General features: G+C 44.0%; 2 protein-coding genes across 6 annotated transcripts in view; one reads left to right on the top strand and one right to left on the bottom strand.

The window, feature by feature from the left end:
* Positions 1-6,016, top strand: part of EZR (ezrin) — a 56,567-nt gene extending 50,551 nt beyond the window's left edge. For all 3 annotated transcript variants that reach the window (XM_030556671.1, XM_030556670.1, XM_030556672.1), the window contains exons 10-14: positions 852-982; positions 1,741-1,901; positions 2,250-2,342; positions 3,707-3,958; positions 4,586-6,016. In XM_030556671.1, the coding sequence (XP_030412531.1) occupies positions 852-982; positions 1,741-1,901; positions 2,250-2,342; positions 3,707-3,958; positions 4,586-4,750 (802 nt within the window). In that variant the 3' untranslated portion in view covers positions 4,751-6,016. The remainder of the gene's footprint in view (positions 1-851; positions 983-1,740; positions 1,902-2,249; positions 2,343-3,706; positions 3,959-4,585) is intronic.
* Positions 6,017-7,571: 1,555 nt separating this feature from the next.
* SYTL3 (synaptotagmin like 3) overlaps positions 7,572-20,865 on the bottom strand; it is a 72,743-nt gene continuing 59,449 nt past the window's right edge. For all 3 annotated transcript variants that reach the window (XM_030556667.1, XM_030556668.1, XM_030556669.1), the window contains 6 exons: positions 17,920-18,022; positions 14,877-15,047; positions 14,491-14,605; positions 13,068-13,176; positions 11,469-11,674; positions 7,572-7,931 (listed from right to left, as the gene is read on the bottom strand). In XM_030556667.1, the coding sequence (XP_030412527.1) occupies positions 7,810-7,931; positions 11,469-11,674; positions 13,068-13,176; positions 14,491-14,605; positions 14,877-15,047; positions 17,920-18,022 (826 nt within the window). In that variant the 3' untranslated portion in view covers positions 7,572-7,809. The remainder of the gene's footprint in view (positions 7,932-11,468; positions 11,675-13,067; positions 13,177-14,490; positions 14,606-14,876; positions 15,048-17,919; positions 18,023-20,865) is intronic.

The raw sequence follows: 20,865 nt of genomic DNA, 5'->3' as shown, positions 1-20,865 counted from the left end.
ACTGTAGATATTCTTCTTATCCACATGGATTTCTAATCCCTTCCTTGAATGCTGCTTAAATCTTGGCCTCAGTGATTACTAGAGGCAAGTAGGTCTGCTGGTTGGTTGTCTTGTAGGAAAAGTATTCCCTTCTGTCAGTTTTTAAATTTGCTGTCTTTTATCTTATATTATGAGAGGATATATAGGAACATGTGATTTGCCTATGCCTGTTACTCCTAGCAGGTCTCTTGTTTAACTGTGCTCTACACTAAATGGTACCAATCTTCTCAATGGTTCTACATCTGGAAGTATTTACATGCCTCTGATCGTTTTTTAGAGAGACAAGGTGGGAGAGATCTGTTGTTGGACCATCTTCTGTTGGTGAAACAAGCCTTCAAACTTATCCAGAGCTCTCCTTCAGGTCCTCAAAAGCTTCTCTCTCACCCACCTTGTCTCTAATATCCTGAGACAGACACAGGTACAACTACACTGCATCTGATTGTTTTTGTCAACTGTCTGTGAATCCTCCTTTATGCAGTGGGATATCCAACACTTAATACAGTGCTCCTGGGTAGGATGTAGCATTGACTTGGAAAAGAAAGATGGAAAGTATATAACTTATCCCATTCCTTGGTAGTATTACCTGATTATGGGCCAGGACCCATAGTGCTAGGTGCTGTACAAACACAGAACAAAGACAGTCCCCATCCTAAAGGACCCTCAACGTAGTTTTTGACTGCCATTGACCAGCGGTTTTCACTGAGCTTTCTACAGAGATGCCCATGCCTCCTGCAGCATGGATGCAATTCAGTGGAGCAAGCAAACTTCTCCCTTCCTAGATTCTAAACTTTTGTGTTATTTCTCTCTAACAGGCAACAGTTAGAAAGTGAAAAGAAGAAGAGAGAGACCATTGAAAAAGAGAAGGAGCAGATGTTGAGGGAGAAAGAGGAGCTGATGTTGAGACTACAAGAGTACGAAATAAAGACCAAGAAGGCTGAGAAAGGTAAAGGGCTTGCACTGGTCAGCAGGCAGGGTACAGGTGATCCCACACACTGGGCTTTACCCTTCTACTTGATAGCTGCCCTTCTCCTAAACGCTTCCATCTTGACACTTTGATCTGCTGCACAGAACGGACTTCTACCAGTGCATCTGTGTGCATGTATAAATACAGGGACAGTGAAATCTTTCCTTTTCAGTGCAGTGATCACCAGCTATTGTATAGAGAAAGTAGATGTCAAGTGACCTTTATTTTTGTCGCTTTCCCATAGGAGGAAAGTGTAATATGGCCACTTCCATCAGTGACTGACTCAATTATTTCTCACTCAAGTAGCTTTTAATGGTCCCTCCCATAACTCCCCTGCCAGACACCTGATGCTTCATTAACAAGACATCAGTGAAATTGGAGTCTGTCCTCCCTACCTCCAATGTGTAGAGAAATATGGAGGACCAGAAGCAGCAATCCAGTCCTACTCCATAAACTGATATTCTAAGGCTTTGGAGTTGCCATGTTTTCCTCAATATGGAGTAAAACCCACAATTAAACTCTGTGTCTACATTCTGGAAAGGGACTATTATGTAGAATACAAGCTACGGACGTCTTGCATATGATGTGTCAGGTAACTGCATTTAGACTTGTTCCTAAACCAAGTTGGAGTTTGTGGATAAAAGACTGGAGTGAAATATTTGCACACTGGTGCAAATCCCCTTTTGTGAAGAGGTTAGTTAAACTCATTGACTTACTGCTTTCCTCTGCCTTTACAGAGCTCTCAGATCAGATCCAAAAAGCCATGCAGCTTGAGGAGGAGAGGAGGCGAGCTGAGAAGGAGGCTGAACGTCTGGAGGCCGAGCGCTTGGCTGCTCTCCAAGCCAAAGAAGAGCTGGAGAAGCAAACTGTTGACCAGATGAAGAGCCAGGAACAGCTGGTAGGAACCATAGGCTTTTTGAATCTTCGTGTATAAAGCCTTGAATTGTATATTTCAGTTAATGTGAGCTGGTTACTGCATATTTTTAAATGAAGTCTTGGATACAAAGACATGAACCATTAGGCCAGAGGCTGCACTGCAGTAGCATAATCATGGACTCAATTTTGACTGGGAAACTTTTCAAATGATCTACCAAATAACTGCAAATTGCCCATAACTTAATGGAGTCTTTTTATCACAGTGGAGGAATCTATTCACAAAATCATGTAACATTTGGGTCATGTTTCTCATTCACAAACGCATTATTGAAAGAGCTCCAAGTATAATTCTAGCCTTGCTATTCAACAGGCTACAGAGCTTGCAGAATATACAGCCAAGATTGCTCTCCTGGAAGAAGCAAGGAAGCGTAAAGAGAATGAGGTTGAAGAATGGCAACACAGGGTGAGTTTCTCTACTTTCCTAAATTGATCCAGAGCTTTAAACTTTGGTACATTTTACTTATTCATCTGCTTAGCCTTGTATAACACCACAGAAGAGAATCTTTAGTAAAGCCCTAATAGAAATGCTGAATTTATGAATGTAGCTATTAACTTCCAACCCAAAGTGCAATGTGTAATCTCCCTCCTCCAACAAATCTGACTCTTCTCAAAACTCCAACCAGTTAGCTATATAACAACTTAGAATGCAATCTTAACTACAGAGTCATGATTGTAATGTATTTGGGCATCTTAGGATATGTGTTTGTGTATGAAACTGTTGAATGAAGGAGAGAGAAATGGACAAAGTAAGTTTAACAGCACTAATGTGGTCCCAATAACTTTGTGCTATTGGAAAGTGCTGCTTTTTGTCTTGCCATGGGGGACTGAAGTATTCATAATGGAATGCAGCAGAAGTGAGAGCAAATCTGGAAGATCCTTAAGTGTGTAGTAATATTTGTGCCAACATAAGTTAAACACTATATGTGGAAAACATTTTCTCACTCTTTAGTTTTCTATTTTGTCTTCGCTATTTCGCACCTCTAGGAAAACAAATTTTGCAGCATTTTGTTCAAGAATAATTACCATGTAGAGGAAAATGTGTGTTCTTAGCATTTTTTTAAACACTGATTAGAGATCTGATAGCAATCCAAGAGTTTAGAGCTGGCTGGGGATATTCTGGATATTTCAAAACTTCAGTGAAAACTGCCCAAAGTCTTACCAACAGTTCTCCATTTTTTTTCAGCTACCTTTGAAGTTGAAGCTTGCCACAGCATTACAGCCCCCTCTTCTACATTTTCTGGAAGCTGAGTTCAGTTTTCCCACAAGACCATAGCTAGCCCTGAGGAGGGAAGAACTGTTTTTAGCAAGCAAGAAGCCCAATTTCTTACAATTGACACACCTCTTTAAAGTCCCACAATTTAGGAATGTAATTTCTCATTTCTCATTGTAGGGACTTCCCAGCTAAGGCTGACCAACAACTTCTTTTTATTTGACAAGCAGTATGTTTATAAATATAGATTCCACATTCCCCTACCATACTAGTAGTTCTTCAGACATCATTCTATGTTGGAGGAAGACTCTTGCTTGGTGAAATTATACTGGCCGCATCCACAATCCTAATAAAAAAATTTTTTTTTTTAATCTCACCATACAGAAGAGAATATTGAAAGCATTGTCTTCTGGTTAGCAAATATCCAACCACTCTAACATGCCCCTTTCTTTCTGTCCCTTCCCCTTTGGGTGCTACAGTGTGTTCATTGAGCTGGGTTTAAATAAACTTCTCGTATCTGCTTTTGTGCCCATTTTCTTTTGTTTCCAATTTTAAAGGCCAAGGAAGCCCAAGATGACCTAGTGAAGACAAAAGAAGAGCTACATTTGGTAATGACTGCCCCACCTCCACCGCCAGCCCCTGTCTATGAGCCAGTGAATTACCATGTCCATGATAACTTGCATGATGAAGGAACAGAATATTCAGGCTACAGTGCCGAGTTCTCAAGTGAAGGCATCTTGGGTGATCGCAATGAAGAGAAACGCACTACTGAAGCAGAGAAGAATCAGCGTGTTCAGAGGCAGTTGATGGTAAGAAAACAAAATTATTGGGAGAAAACTTAAATCTAATGTTGCTGAAAATTGAGCCCTGTTTAAATGCACAGCTCTCCCAAACTGGTGTATGTAAAATATTAAAGGCTCATGTATATGGAAACTTAGTGTGCAGCACGCTGTGAGGATTCTGCTACTGCACACTAAAAGTTCATAGTGCACTTTGACCTACTGCTGGGATCTGTTCTGTGCGCTGCAGCAGGGTCCACATGGCCAGTTAGTGTGCTTGAGGTTTACACTCTGGTTTGCCAGGCACTAAATCTCCACGTAGACAAGCTCTACAAGAAGTCTTGAACATAAAGCCATCTGTGCCTGTACTTTAACATGATTGATTTTCATGCAATACATATGGACTTTTCTTATTACTCAGACAGTAGGGATGCACTGATGCTTCTGGTTCTTTCAGATAGCTAGTGTTCAGTCAGCACACTGTAATACTCAAATGTCCAGATCTCCAGTTCACCCATTTCCTCATACTTTTCTGCATCCCAAGGATGTCGTCAAAAGCCTCTAAAACATTATTAATGCTTGACTCTGTCAAACTCTTGAGATCCAGGTCTTTCATGTGTGACCCAGATTTGTGACATCCTGTACTCAATGTTGCAGACCCTGACAGATGAGCTGGCCCAGGCCAGGGATGAAAACAAGAGAACCCACAACGACATGATCCACACAGAGAACATGCGACAGGGACGTGACAAGTACAAGACGCTGAGGCAGATCCGACAGGGCAACACCAAGCAGAGAATCGATGAGTTTGAGGCCATGTAAGCGCACTTTACAGCCAAGAAGGCAAGACTATGGGAAAGGCAAATCTTAACATACAATCTGCCTTTTCTGAGGGGTCACTGTATAACCTCTAAATATATATAAATATCAAATGCTCTAAACCTAGAGAGGCTCCCACTGTCAGCTTATCTTCCAGTTTTTACTATTAAAAGGTGGTGACTGCCCATTAAGTCTGTCAGCCAAGCAATTCTGATAACTGTTGCTCATTCATATCCTAGTGCCAAAAGGCCTACAAGTCACGTCCATTTTTTTTCAAGCAGGGTTTATTTTAATACTACATCTTTCTATCCGTAAAGATGATATGCTGTGATAGGTGGTACATCTGGATTCAGCTTTTTCAATAAAAGCACAATGCTGTGGGTGAATTTTTGTGCCATATATCTTTACATACAGCATATAACCTGACTAATTCTACATTATGCTTTGTCAGCAAAGACCTGCAGGCCCTTGTTTATAATTTTACAAAACGGTACCAGCAACCATCTGGAAATCTGTTATGTCTACATATAAGTGTGACGGGGTTTTTGTTGTTGCTCTGTTCAATTGGAGAAATTCCTGCAGTGATCACTCAGACGAAATGCAGTATAGGAACACTCTTTGATACCCTCCTTGCATAGGTAGGCAAATATTCTGTTGGACTCATACACTTGTCGATGTGTTGTATACTCCAGCTTAATTAATGATCAGCTGTAGTGTAGTATTTATATATAAATATGGATTGTAACACTAGTTCAAAAAGGGGGGAAAGTTTTGCTCTGTATATTTTGTTACCTTTCAGATTTAGTATTAAAATAAATTGCATATGTAAAAATTTGCCTAAACAATATATTTAGTCTGTGCTACAGAAGTAGTGTAAAACTGATTACTTGCTATAAAACATTTGTAAAGTGATTTTTTACTTCAAATAAAATTGATATATGCACAATTCAGTACATACAATCTTACTGCACCTATTTTTTCTAACAAATTTTCTAATTTTTTTAAATATTTGATTTAATATTTCAGACTCCAACTATGAAGGGATTGTTTGTTTATATCTCCCTCTTATTCTGTCCATGAAAAGAGCATTTGTAGACTTCCTGTTACCTCCACCCCATCTTTGAAAATTTGTTAGAATGTCACTCTGTTGGTTCTGCTCCTCCATTTACAACTCCAATGCTGCTTTATACCCGTAACGTTAAACCTTTATATCAAGGTGTTGTGGGTTTTTCACAACACATGAATATGAATAAAAGATCTGCAAGATAACAAAGGATTTGAAGTTGTGTATTTTGTGTCGTGTTGGGTGTTTAACCCCAGCAGTGCTGTATGTATGCTAAACTACAGTGCAGCTCTACATTTCTCACTTTTGAAATATGAACTCTTACATTTGCAGCTTCGCAGTGAAATGTCCTGGGGGGGGGGACACTTTCTCTTTAAGTGAGGTGCAAGGAAGAGGAAGACAACTGCTTTTTGCAGTAATGTGTGATCAGAGGGCAGGAATGAAAGGGATGAGACCTTTCAGATACAGAATTCTGCCCACTGCAGAGAAGATGCATCCACCAGGAAATTGGTACTTCTCTTGATCTTAGACCGCGTCTACACTGGGAAAACTTCACACAACAAATTGCTATTTGTTCTAAGGTAGGCTTGCTTTCTGCAGTCAGACTTGCTGAAGCTAACTAACACAGCAGTAAAAATGGCTTCAGCCACAAGAGCCTCACCTTTCTAGGCCTCCCACTGGTACTTACATGTCTTCATCTGAAGTGATGCAAATTTTGTAACCAAAGGCAGACAGGGCTTTGGCCAAAAGGCCGACCTCTGAGCTCTCCAGTAGGCTGCCACTCAATCAGGAATGGGTTGTGAGGAGCGCCCCATTTGCTGCATCACTAACAGCGTGGTCACTCCCCTCCTGCACTGCCTTAATCCAGTCCTAGGGCAGCTTCTCAGCATGCCCCGGAGCTTGGCTCTGTGATAGAAATGACATTTCTGCAGCCCTCCTGAACTGGCTCTACAGCTTCAAGCACTTCCCAGCCTCTGGGACTAAGAGCTCTGTAGTTGGGGAGACAAGCAAGTAACTAACAGCAACCCCTGCACCCTTTACAAACCTCCACCCCACATTCCCATAGCCTGGAGCAGGTGTTTCCAAACAGTAGTCCATGGACCATCAGTATTCCATAGAGCGCTTGCTGCCTGCCTGCTAACTTGCATTAAAAGATAGTATGCTTTCCTTCTTGTTAGCTACAAGGATGGGCAGTTGTTAATGACGCCATCTTTATTAAAACATGGCCACACTATGGGGGAAAAACGAAGAATCTCTGCTCTATAGAATATTTGGTCTTGAGTCAGACTCTCTTAACATGCATATCACATTGTCTTGTCTTTACTGAGTGCCAAACTCTCTTGCAGACCCAAGATATCAAAGTGACTAACATCTGGAAGGATAACTTATGCTCGCTCGCACACTCTCTCTTTCTCTCTCCAGCAGTCCTCTTGACATCTTTTTGCTTTTTTTAGTAACTGTACTGCAAACAACTTGCAAGCCAGACTCCATCAATGCTTCAGGTGTCATAGTTTCCTATGGGAATGTGAAGATGTTTCCTCTGTACTCAAACAGATGGCCTTCGACCATAGTAACATTTTTGGCAACAAGTGCTGAAGCAATTCAGCAATTATAGCTTCTCCTTTTGTAATATTATAACGATGCATCATTTAATCCCCAAACCACTACCACCACATTTGAGCTGGCTGCTGCTGCTAAGTCTCACCAGGCTGCTCATGATGAAAAATCACCCATAGGATTTTTTTTAATTAAATGTTCCTGGAGTGTAACAGTTTAATATTTTATTTATTTTGTAATGATTCTAATTACACAGTTCTGTTTTATGTATAGATAAGTGGCTTACGTGCGGAGAGCTCTTTTCAAAGGTATGTTTCTTTCCAGAAGGCAGAAGCGATCAGAGAGCATGCTGTGCTGCTTAACCTTGAGTACAATGCTTGGGCAATACTTTCAGACTGCTCACGTGTGGAAGATATGCGTATCACATGGGTGCTAGTAGGACTTAAGTGTCCATATCTGAATGCAGCGTAAATGTAATATCTATCCAAGTGTTTGGGCTGCTGAGTATTTTCTGCCACTGACATTTTGATTGGGGGTCTGAATCCCAGGTGCCAGATGGTTCTTCTACAGGAAAGTTGAAACAAAAGGGTAAGGTTAGGTGTACATGAGCATTTCTGCCCTTTCTCTGTTCTCCATTATTTCTTCTAATGCTTTGTCTCTCATTATGTAACTCCATCCTTAGATCCACAAGTGTCAAAACTATTTAATTCAGTACAGTGAAGACACCATTCTGCAGCAATCTGGATTTAAATTCTGCATTAAGGACTTTGATTGCTGTGGCAGCTCCATTTAAACAGAAGTATATTGATGTAAATATGGAAGATTAAAATCAGCATAGCCATGCTTGGGTTTATTACACAATTTATCAGATTGTAACACTCTATGTATCACAGAAACTGTCGGTGAGGAAGTGGGGTAGGGCAGAGATTGTCAACCTTTCGTGACTATTGTACCTCTCTCTCAGGAATCTGTCTTGCATACCCCAAGTTTCACCTCACTTAAAAACTTACTTACAAAATCAGAAACTATCTCAGCACACTATTACTGAAAAATTGCTTACTTTCTCATTTTTACCATATAATTATAAATCAATTGGAATATAAATATTGTACTTGCATTTCAGCATATATTACATAGAGCACTATAAACAAGTCAGTGTCTGAAATTTGTTTGTACTGACTTTGCTAGTGCTTTTTATGTAGCCTGCTGTAAAAGTAGGCAAATATCTAGATGACAGTGTAGCCTTGGAAAGACCTCTGTGTACCCCTGGCTGAGAACTACTGAGCTAGGGTGTTTGAGCTTCTGGTACCCAGGAAGGCAGATTAGGATAAATACTCTTCCTAGGCATTTCTACTAAAATAATCAGCAGTAAAATAACTAAGAATGGACATGTACTGTCACTTATTTTCAGAGTCCCCCACTCAGACATGGAACTGTTAATGGGTAGGAGAGCAGGCATTGGTTTACATACAGCCCATATTTTTAGCCATGGAGCTTACAGATCAGTTTTAAAGGAAGAGGTGGCTTCTGCAGCAAATTCCATTGCTAGAGAAGTATATTGCACTGTCCTACTTCTTAGCAGAATCACTGGTCTCTTGTCTTAAAATCTTCAAAGCATGAGCCCTTTTGGTACAATTGCTCTCAGGGGTGCTCTAAGAGCAGGCCTCCACTACTCTGCAACAGAGTGAACCTACATTCAGTGGCATGCTGGTGCTGTATTTGGTGACAATGGAAATACAGCAGCTGTGTGAGAGGCAGTTGAGTAGATAACTGTTTTTCAGTTTGCACAGTGTGTTTGGCAGATGGGCAAACAAACCTTTAAAAAGACTTAAGGGTGAAGCAAGCCTCCAGCTGCTGGGCAGCTACAGGTAGACAGCCATGGGCTAGCTCTGCTCAAGCCAGCACACTACAATTAGCAGTGTGGGTGTAGTGGCAGGTGCAGTAACTCAGGCTAGTCACCCAAGTCCAAACCTGCCCAACCCTTGGGTATGTGCTTGCACAACTGGCCCAAGCCAACTGCATGAACCACCCTAGCCCCTCTACGATTTTTAGCACCTTAGCTGGAGCAGAGCAAGTCTTTGTCTTTGTTTGCCTAGCTGCCCTGTAGACATACCCTACAGCTCACTGAACAAAGCCAACAAGGCCGAGCCTTTGCCAGATGAATTCATCCCCATAGGAAAAGTTTAGGTGAACCTGAGGCACCTTTTAATCAACTGCAGTGGAGCAGCAAGGTTACTCAAAGGGCCAAGCGATGCAGCACATCTGACAGAGGCTTGCTCATCATTAAGGCTGGCAGGCATGATGATAAAAGCTAGGTTATCCAGTGCTAACACTGCTACTTGGGCTCTAGTAACCTTTAGAAAACTGTCCAGTTGCCCCTGAAGAATTTGCTGCAGCAGCTGCCCCTGGCCCCAGAAGCTAAGATTTCATTCAGTAAAGAGATGTTTGGAGCTCTGGTTGTTAAGTTTCTCTTAAGATAGTGAGCTGGCGTAGGGCTGCCTGAGCTGGCAGGTAACCTGAAATGCTGCTCACTCCCTGGAGCTAAAGGGGAAGATTTCACATTCTGTCAGCAAGTTGCACTCTGACTCCTACTGATGACAATTTAAATCTGGCCACTTAATCATTTCACTGCCACTTATTTTAAGGGAAGCTGCCAGCTCAAATGGTTCTGCTACAACACTAAACAGGGCCCTTGCCTTCCTGGGTACCTAACCCTCCAATGTCCTTCACCCAGGCCACCAAAATTTCCAGCTGTTCCCCACCCCCAACAACTTTCATGCAGCAGCTTGAAAAAAAATGGAGACAGAAAAACAAATACCCCTATAAACCGTGGGGCTAAATACAGACGGCATTTATGAATGCCGTTCAAATTTAATGCATTAATCTCTGCATTTTAAAATGGAAATGAAGCAGTTGCAGAATTTCCTAAGTGATGCAAATAGCAGAGGGTGCTTGCTAGGCTGCTGGTAACTGAAAGTGAGTGCAGTGTTGTGACGCTCTGAGTTCTGTTAACTGGGTGGGCTTTGGTTTTAAAGCATTAATTAGCCAAGCTGTAAAAGGTTAGGGTTTGACTTGGTCTGTGGTCATGTCAAAGGCAGGACAGTTGTGGGAAAGCCTGGCAGGAGCTAATGCAGGCAGAGAGCAACTCCAAGTAGGGAGTGGTTCAAAGGAATTCTCAGGCCCATTCTTTGGTAAACAAGCTAGAAAGCACAACTGGAGTACCGTCACCTGATGGACAATGGCTGATGCCAAAGCAGCAGTAACAGGCCCTAGTGAGTCAGTTCCAGAATAGGGTGATTGGTTGGGCTAGTGGGTGTGGTCACATGCTGGACAGCAGGAAAGAGTTTGACAATGGGTACATATGAAATCAGGGGCCCACAAGCTGCCTGGGACAGCCCAGGCAGAGAGCTCAAACAGAGCTTTCTGAAATGTTAAAGAAGAACAGAGTTCTACCCTTGCCTCTTCTAAGATAAATTATGCAGAAGTTACCAGTAAAGCCCCAACTGGGCAAACACTTATGTGCACATGCTTAAGTTTACACCTGCTCTACTGAATGGGAGTAACTCATGTGAAAAGTTAAAGGCATAAGTGCTTGCAAGATTGGGACCACTCCCCCCTTCTTTCCTCAAACTTGTCCTTCACACCTAGCTCTATCATGAATCTGTAAGAAAATAGCCAATGAAGACTGAGGCAGATGAAGAGAGCTGGCGCTTACTTTACTTATTTGTAATTATTTTTTAAATCACACTTGTACATGCAGGTGGTTGCCCCTGCCTTTCATAGGTCTGCTATCTGTGTTCTTAGACCCTGATCCCAAATCCTGCCCCTAGTTAGCAGACCCCTGTTCCCACATGGAGCCTCACTGACTTAAGTGGCACTTTTCACAGGCATAAGGTGAAGCATATGCATAAATATTTGAATGATCAAGGCCTACGACTGCAAGTGCTTTGGGCCAAGGGGTGTTTGTGCGTGCGTGTTTGCATAGCACCAGTCCTGAGTGGCCTCCAACTGCTACTGCATTGTAAATTATTATTATTGTTATGTAAAATGAATATTGGAGTGTTTCTTTTGTCTTCAATTTTTTAATGATAAAAGACTTACTTGGGCTAAGCCTGGCTCGCCCCAGGAACCGGTCATTTGAGCCAAAAGATGCCTGGTCCCAGACGGCCAAGTCCAGACAAGATTGCCGGAGCTGAGATGGGGTCACGCCATCAAAGACAAACAGGTGCTTCCACTGAGGACAGGCTTCTTTCTTCAGAACAGGAGACTTCTGTCTTATCTTATGTTGGTCTGGGAGAGTGAGACAACTTCCAAAAAGGAATAAAATAGATGTTGGGTGAGGTCACTGACCTAAAAGATATTAGCTCACACACCTCTTCTCTACCTGTATCTTACAGTCATGAGGGGAAAAGCATTTAGTCTAATAAGATAGGACACTTCTCATTGGAATGCTTTGACTGATAAAGTGAGGCATAAGTGCAAAATGGTAGTATATTAACACCACTTTTTTTTTAAATCGTAGGCTTGATTCTCCTCTCACTGAAGCCAGTGGATCTATTCCCATTAACCTGTATGGGGAGTAAGAATGAGCTCCCTTGGCTCTGCTTGTGGATCCAATTGTTAGGGAACACCGTAGCAGCCTTTGCTTGCCAATAGCAGCTGCTTCCCCAGCCCATCCAACAATGCCTGCCTAAGAGCAGCATCTCACTCTCAAAACTAAAGAGACCATTCCACCTCTGGTAAGGGGCTCTTATCAGGTACGAGACACACCCTCACTACAGGTATCCAACATCCTGGTGTGTACGATGCTTGATTGTAGGAAGGTAAAATGACCCCATAGTGCTAACTCTGCAATGCTGCAAATGGGAGAAAAATTCCTTCCTGACCCCTGAAGTGATGGAGCAGGAAATGTGATTAGCTCCATCGTAGCTTGCGCAGTGAGAACGTATTAGGAAGGTAATACAAAATGACAGCAAAGCTGAGTGTGCATGGGGTACGTGTTCCTGTGATATGCCGACTGAACATAATAGGGTTTCACATACAAAACTAAGTGACAGCTTTCACCGAATGCACCCTTCCTAGTCACTGTGACAAAGGCAGGATGGGGGTGGTCTCCAACAGATATGTGTACTTGTCACCTACATCAGTTCCAAACATTCTGACATAGTCATAGTAATAAAAGAACTCTTCTGAAATGCCTAGAATGAGTAGGATAATAGGTTACCTCTCCCACTGAGTAAAATGCTGTAATTCACTTTGCAACAGCACAGCTCAAAGCATGAATTAAGAAGACAGGAGTGGCTCTCCTCCCTTGTTGTTTGTAAGCACATTTCCTAAGTGTTTCCTTTTACTGCTTCAGAACTTGACATTTAAACACTTTTGCAACTGTGAAACCTCTGTATTCAAAGCAGAAATTAAATCCCAATAACTGGTGGGGTTGCCACAAATCCTAAATCTGTCTGAACAGGGGCGAAGGGTCAGATTGTGACTTCTTTGCTTACGCTGGTGAGTGCTGCAATCTCAGGAGCTACTTAGGTAAACACTCACCGTCATAAGAAAGGACTCTACAATCTGGCTTCATACTCAAGTGTAATGTCTCTTTCTCAAAGATCTACTCCCTGGTATGTGTTTAGCTCCATGCATAAGTGGTGATGGTTTTAAAAGACTCTAAATCTGAAGTGTTAAATCTCAAAAACATACCCTTTAACAAACGAGTTCAAAGTGCCACCACATCTCATCACAGGCAAGTTCTTGGCTCCAAGCACCACAAGGTGAAGCTGGCCATCGGCAGACGCTTGGTCTTCTCTCCCTACAACAGAAACATTGCTTATAATTAGCGACCAGTGTGGGTAAATGGTTGGCTAGTTAACACAGAGCTAAAGGAAGGAAGGAAAGTTACTAAGCATTGTTTCCCTGAAGTGAGGATGTGCAGCATGTTTGCTGAACTGGAGAGAGATTTTAGACAACAAGAAAGGTTTGAAAACTTTTACAGTATGTGATTTAAAAAAATGGAGGGAGGGAGGAAAATCAGTGGCATGATGATGAGGAAGCTTTACCAGGCAGGGTCTGTTCAAAGACCAAACCCCCAAGTGCACCTGCAGAGATCCAGGGAGCAATCCACACCCCATAGTTTTACTCTGAGGCAGAACCAGCAGCAGGGACAGTTGGCACAACCCACAACATGATGCACCTTGCCGCTGTCAGAGAGAGAGAGTGTGTGTGTGTATATAAGAGAGGCTGACAGAGGAGGAACACACAGTGAGTGTACAGAGGAGAGAGGGAACAGACAGCATGAGGGAGGAGAAGGATTGAACCAAGAAGGGAATGGTGACTGGGGTACAGGGAGAGGAGATGGGGATCCAAGGGACAGAAAGAAATAAAACTAACAACTGACTTGCTCTTTCCACTATTTCCTTCCTACCTCAATGTCTAGGAGATCTGCTGTAGGAGGCTAACACAGCCAATGTAGCCACCTCTGGAGCTCTGCCCTGCAGTGCTTACTATTATCCAGTGAGCAAAAGAATGTGAAGCTGTTCTAATCATTGACCCACTACAGTTTTTACTTCCTTCAGCAGTGACTGCACCATTTACAGACACTGAATCCCAATTAGAATGAAAAGTTAAACTTCACTTCACCGAGGAACAAAAACAGGCTGAAGAGTGCAGTGCTCGTGCCTAGCAGACATTTTCCCATCACCTGATTTACCAAAACTGAGTCTCTAACTTCAGAGGGGTCCAGGAGTGGAATAACTGGCCTGCTACAGCTCAGGAATGAGGTGCACTGCCAGAGGTCTGAGGGCACAAGCTTGCTTCAAGAGCATCTGAGTGCACTATGCCAAAGCCTCTTTAATAAGCACATTTATACCTGCTTTTTTGGTGGGAAAAGGAGAAAATGTGAGACTGACAAGTCTGGAATTCAAATAATTTTACTAAGTTTTACCTTAAAAGGCTTCTAACCATTTACATAATCACAACACAATACGTGCCACAATATGTAGGGGCTATCTAGTCAAGCAGGATGTTTATACCCAGATGCACACACAAATTTGCACACACAAATACTTTGTTTGTCTCCTTGTTTTCACAGCCAGAGTAATTCATACAAGGCTGAAATACTTTGTACCTCCTCTCATCTGCTCTTCATACTGGCATTTTTTAGACTGGGATGGTAAGATCAGTTTTGCACACACCAGGAGTTCTCCATTATACTGAACCAGGTTGTCTTCAGGCTTTCCAGACTGAAAAGAGAGATACACAAAGTCTGTGTTATTATGATCATCCTAGACCACCTCCCCTTCTCCTCATTCTCATTGTTAACCTATATCTGGAACATTCCCGCCCATATGCTGATATGGCCGGACTGGCCTGCTACATCAAAATTTCATCCTTCCTCCCCATGCTCTAGTAAGGGTGGGCCCTGATACAGCTTTCACTATATGTTATTTTTTTAAAACACAGATCTTTTGGAAAATTAAAAATGATAATGATAACCTAAAGTCTAGGAGTCACCTTCACTTTAAGCTGGTACCAACTGAATGACTGTGTTGAATTGTCTTCAAAATTCCAAGACGACAATGGAACAACCACTTCTCCAAGGAACACCCTTCGCTTGAGTGTTTCTGAGTGCCACACAGATATCTGAAGCTGTCGTGTTTCCAGCTGGGAGTATTCAATCTTATACTAGAAAAAAGATAAATAGCAGTACAGGATTAATGAAAGCAAGACCCAATCACAACACAATCATGGTCTCTGCTCAGAGGAAGCCCTAGAATGGACTTGCTGAAGGCATGGAGATCTAGATTGAGCAGCTTTATCTGACCTGAGACTGGGAAATCTGCTTATTGTCTGCCCACATTATGCTTGTCTCTAGCAGTGTAATGGCCCCTCACTTCTAAAACATTGTATTCACTCACTTTTAACATTACAAAAATAAAACAGGACCACCTGTGTCATTCCTGTGCTGCTAACACCTTAGATGAATAACCTGAATTTAAGAATGTAAATAACTTTTCATGCTCTTTATTCTTTGCTTGCTTTTTGCACCTTGCTCAGCTGAGACAGCAACATTGGACAGGCCAATGTCATATTCTAGTCCTCCAGCACTAGCCTAATGCAGTTGTGCTTGGACTGGCAGCACTGTGCAGATTAATATTTAAAGTGAAGAAAAATAACGTTTAAATTGAATTATTTTTAAGAATCACGAAAACAGTTCTCTTCACAGTGAGCCTAATCTTCATTTACTCAACGTCCCCTTTGCACTTCGCTGGCCACATAAAGTGGGGTAACTGTCCATTTACTGCTGCTTTAAGTCCCTTCGCAGGGCCAGGGCACAGTAAAGGAGCCCCAGTATAAATGAGATTTAGGCCCAATACATTCTGTGTAAAAACCCTTTTATCAAATCTAAGTTTGGGTCCAAAGCCTGTTTTCCGGCCTCCTTAAGATGTAGGGACAATGTCTCCTGTATGACTGCACACGTCTTTAAGAAGCAAGAGCACAATAGAGGCCACCAATTGGAAATTACCTGGGCTATTTAGATTTATGGATTGGATGGTGTTTGAGAAAGTGAAAGGGCTGATACACTGCCAGAGGCATAATGCCTCTCTTTGCCACCTGCGCACTGTGTTAGAAGTGGGCCAATCCTCAATGGTAACACAGCCCTGAATCTTTCCTGAAAGAGAGTGTGCCAAAACACACTGATCTGCTCCTTACAACAGGAACTACTGGACTGTTCACTCACATGTTTAAATGAAACAGGCTTATGAACAGTCCTTTAAGTACACGTACAGGGGTAAAGTGAACATGCTGAAGTCATGGAGCTTGTCCTGGTAGGGAGCTTCAGTGGGAGTTTCGGCTGAGTAATGGCTGCAGGATTGGGCCCAGAATCTGATTTCTGCATCGCATGTCAGGCGAGAGGTCTTGAAGATAACATATTGTCTCATGGTTCCCTCACACAGTTTAGAATATTTCCCATTCCCATCCTGTTATTCTTCACTGCAGACTGAGCAAGACCCTATCCTATTTTACTCTATAATTGTACTACAATAATTAGCAACAATGGCCCATGTGCTTCACCCCCTTCTCTCATTTTGCAATGTGGAGGGGAATAAATCTGTGCAAAAAGTCACAGGGGAGCCATGCAGAAAGGGAAGTAGCTACGCTGGACACTTCTCCACTCTACATAACTACCTTTGCCCTCCTCTGCAAAACATCTCAGAGGCTCAAAGCTGGCATGGCAAGCCATGAAGGGAGAAGACACCCCAAAATTATGGTTGATCAGTAGGAAAAGCCTTAGGTGACATTAACGCCTGCTGCACCCTCAGTGACTCCCCTCTGCTCATCTCTGCCAGCAGACAAGGGGCACTAGCCATGCCATACTGCCATGAAAGGGGGTATACGGCAGAGAAGCATAGAGCGGGAGATCTTCTACAAAGCTAGCCAGAATCTGGGACTTCAGAGTCCAAATCTGGGGCTTTCCTCTACCTGTTGAGATCCTCCACCACCATCACCCACTCCACACCCCTGCTGGTTCTATGGACTCAGGGGAGGCACAAACACTACAGCTTTATAAGAGTCGAGGAGTCTGGGCATTAATCTTTCCCCTCTCATATAAATGACATCATCAGATTCCGTTGGGGCCCTTACTACCTTGCACATCATTGCAATCCCTCAGTTACACATAATGAATGGCCTTAGTACCGGATGAGAGGTAAGAACAGCTGAGTTCTAATCCCAGCTCTGTCAGTAACTCACTGCAACCTTAGCAAGTCATTCAAACTCAGCGTCCCCCTCAGTCAAATTGGGATAACAACACTTACGGACTGCACAGAGGTGCTGTAAGGATTCATGAAATAATGCTGTAAAGCACTTTGAAAATGAAAAATTACAGCCACTCTTACTCTCTACTGTGATGATTAGTGTGTTGTAAATGAACAAGTCCAAACACTGATGAATGAGACATCACTTGTGGTGGGGAAGAAAAAGGAGGAAACTAATGCATAGGATCGATCGCTCCTTTGAGCACAATAGGAATTAATGGAATAGCTGTGATTCATGTAGCAAATTGCAAAGAGACACTCCCTTTGGCGTTCACAAAACAGCTGTCAGTTCAAACAGATAACAGTACAAAGTACTAATTTTCCTTTGTAATATACACAATTAGTCTATGTAACTATAAAAAGATATGAATTTCCTTTTACCATATTTCCGATCTCTTTAGCCAGAAACTGCAACAGAATTCAGTCAACTTTATGTTTTCTATGGACAGAGCCAGATGTTCCTTTTTTCTGTCAGCTTGCAGCTTATTAATAGAGCTGTTCAGAAATGTACAAGAGGCTGCTTTTATTCTGATTGGCATCCACCATTAGCTAATAGTTAGGTTCACTTTGATCCCAAGAATTGAAGGGTGTGGCACAATTGTAAAAACCCTTACACAGGGCTCTCAAAGTCAAAGGGAGTTCTGCTCAACAGAGAGCTTGTAGGATTGGACACCAGAAGTGGAGACTTTGCTATGCAAGTGAGAGATCTTTCCTGGTCACAAATGTTTACAAGTCACCTTTAAAGTTTCATGGAATGCCGGATCCACTGTGTTCTTTCTAACAGCTGTCTTCCGTTTACTCCGAGAAGATTTATCGGGAAGCAAATAAATCTTTGCATACCTTGCAATTAGAGAGAGGGTTGGGGGGAGAGAGCAAAATTTAGGACAGTTCAAACTGAGAAAGAAAGGGAAGGAAATAAAGCAGCATGTTCCCCACTCTCTAATCCTTGGCACATTCTGAATTTTTCCAGGGTATACTCAGTGCTGGTTAATGGTGCCTGACAACCTTTATTTAATCAACAGATGCAGTGCAGTGTTCCTCACATACTGTCCAGTTGATCAGGATAGGATTGAAACACACCATCTCTAAGAGTTAGAGGGCAGGTCAGTTCCCATGACCTCTCAATCGTTGGTCTCTGCTAAAGGGGCCTTGGGCTGGGGGGATGATAGTGCCACCCTGACCATGGGACCCTGGTCAATCATCCACCCATAAGGCCGGCTCTGCCAGCACCCAAAAAGTTATGATCACCTCCCATACCATGTGACCCTCATGTCTGCACTGCCCACTGCTCTCCGGCTGCCCAGCTCTGAAAGAAGCGCCTCCATCAGAAGCAGTGCAAATGTAAGGGTGGAAATTATGCAACCTCCCTACAATAGCTTTGCGACCATCACCAGAACCCTCTTTTGGGTCAGGACTGCCATGGTTATAGCACCATGAAATTTCAGATGTAAATATCTGAAATGCTAAAATTGATAATTTAAAAATCCTGTAACAGTGAAATTGACCAAATGGACCGTGAATTTGATAGGGCCCCTGTCACGTAAGTAACTCATGTTAAGCAATAGTCTCTCCGAATGAGAATGCTATGGGCAGACAATGGTCTATACCATGGAGTATGAATCCGGAGCCAAAGGTGATCAATAGCATTATGGATCCCTATTATCTGCTGGAAGGGCCTGTGGTGAAGGAGACAAATTCTACCAGAATATTCTTTAAAAATGTAGTATTTTATATTTAATTTATAACAGTCTATCACTGTCAAACTAGTCTGGGTTACATTCTGGGGAAACTGAAGATCAGTTGTAGCTTTCAGCAGCAATGCACTGCTTCCCTGTGCTTCCCAAACCCCTTTGAACTGGGTGTATTTTAAAAGCCTTTTCAGCAAGGCTTTTCAGGGAGTCATGCAAACCAACCAGCCATAGCTCAAACCAGCCAACAACTTGTCTACACTACAAAGTTGCAGCGCTGGTGAGGGGGTTACAGCGCTGCAACTTAGGATGTGTACACACCTGCAGGGCATTACCAGCGCTGCAACTCCCTGTTTGCAGCGCTGGCCATACACCCGGTCGTGCCTCGGGTGTAGAGGATCCAGCGCTGGATCACCAGCGCTGGTCATCAGGTGTAGACACTCACCAGCGTTTTTGTTGACCTCCGTGGAATAAGCAGGTATCCCAGCATACCTGAGGAAGCCTCTCCGGTAACTAAGCAAACTCCACTGCCCTCCAAGCAGGTCTCCTTCCCCACGGTGTGCTCTGGCGTTCCCCGACCCCCCTACAAGCAGGTCTCCTTCCCCACGGTGTGCTCTGGCGTTCCCCGACCCCCACTCCAAGCAAGTCTCCTTCCCCGCGGTGTACTCTGGCGTTCCCCAACCCCCCCTCCAAGCAGGTATCCAGCCCCGCGGTGTACTCTGGCGTTCCCCGACCCCCCCTCCAAGCAGGTATCCAGCCCCGCAGTGTGCTCTGGCGTTCCCCGACCCCGCCCCCAAGCAGGTCTCCTTCCCCGCGGTATGCTCTGGCGTTCCCCGACCCCCCCTCCAAGCAGGTATCCAGCCCCGCGGTGTGCTCTGGCGTTCCCCGACCCCCCCTCCAAGCAGGTATCCAGCCCCGCGGTGTGCTCTGGCGTTCCCCGACCCCCCCTCCAAGCAGGTATCCAACCCCGCGGTGTGCTCTGGCGTTCCCCGACCCCACCTCCAAGCAGGTCTCCTTCCCCGCGGTGTGCTCTGGCGTTCCCCGACCCCCCCTCCAAGCAGGTCTCCTTCCCCGCAGTGTGCTCTGGCGTTCCCCGACCCCCGCTCCAAGCAGGTATCCAGCCCCGCAGTTTGCTCTGGTGTTCTCCGACCCCCCCTCCAAGCAGGTATCCAGCCCCGCGGTTTGCTCTGGCGTTCTCCGACCCCCCCTCCAAGCAGGTATCCAGCCCCGCGATGTGCTCTGGCGTTCCCCGACTCCCCCTCCAAGCAGGTATCCAGCCCCGTGGTGTGCTCTGGCATTCCCCGACCCCCCCTCCAAGCAGGTATCCAGCCCCGCGGTGTGCTCTGGCGTTCCCCGACCCCACCTCCAAGCAGGTCTCCTTCCCCGCGGTGTGCAACAGCGCTGCAGCGTGGCCACATCTAACACCACTTGCAGCGCTGGTTGCTGTAAGTGTGGCCACTCTGCAGCGCTGGCCCTATACAGCTGTACCAATACAGCTGTAACAACCAGCGCTGCAAAATTGTAGATGTAGACATACCCTGACAGTTTTGACAGGTTGCTAGCATAAGTGTTAGAAACAACACCTACCCCAGCCAACTTCTGTGTCAAGTGTTCTAACTGTAAACAATGCTTGTACTTTTTCCTACTGGCTGAGAGACAGCACTTTCTACACCAAATACAGAATGTAATGTTCACTACTACATGGAACTTCCCACACCACACTCTCAGGCCATGGCTACACTTACAGTTCTGCAGCACTGGTAGTTACAGCTGTGTTCGTACAGCTGTGTAGGGCCAGCGCTGCAGTGTGGCCACATTTGCAGCATTTGCAGCGCTGTTGGGAGTGGTGCATTGTGGGCAGCTATCCCAGCGTTCAAGTGGCTGCAACGTGCTTTTCAAAAGAGGGGGGTGAGGTGGAATGTGACAGGGTGGAATGTGGAGGAGACAGACAGAATGGATTTTTGGAGTTGACACTGTTCTCAGCTCCCTGCCTTG

This window comes from Gopherus evgoodei, chromosome 3 (assembly GCF_007399415.2).
Source record: "Gopherus evgoodei ecotype Sinaloan lineage chromosome 3, rGopEvg1_v1.p, whole genome shotgun sequence".
Taxonomy (NCBI): domain Eukaryota; kingdom Metazoa; phylum Chordata; order Testudines; family Testudinidae; genus Gopherus; species Gopherus evgoodei.
The sequence above is the reverse complement of the archived record's forward strand: the minus strand, read 5'-3'. Positions and strand labels throughout refer to the sequence as shown.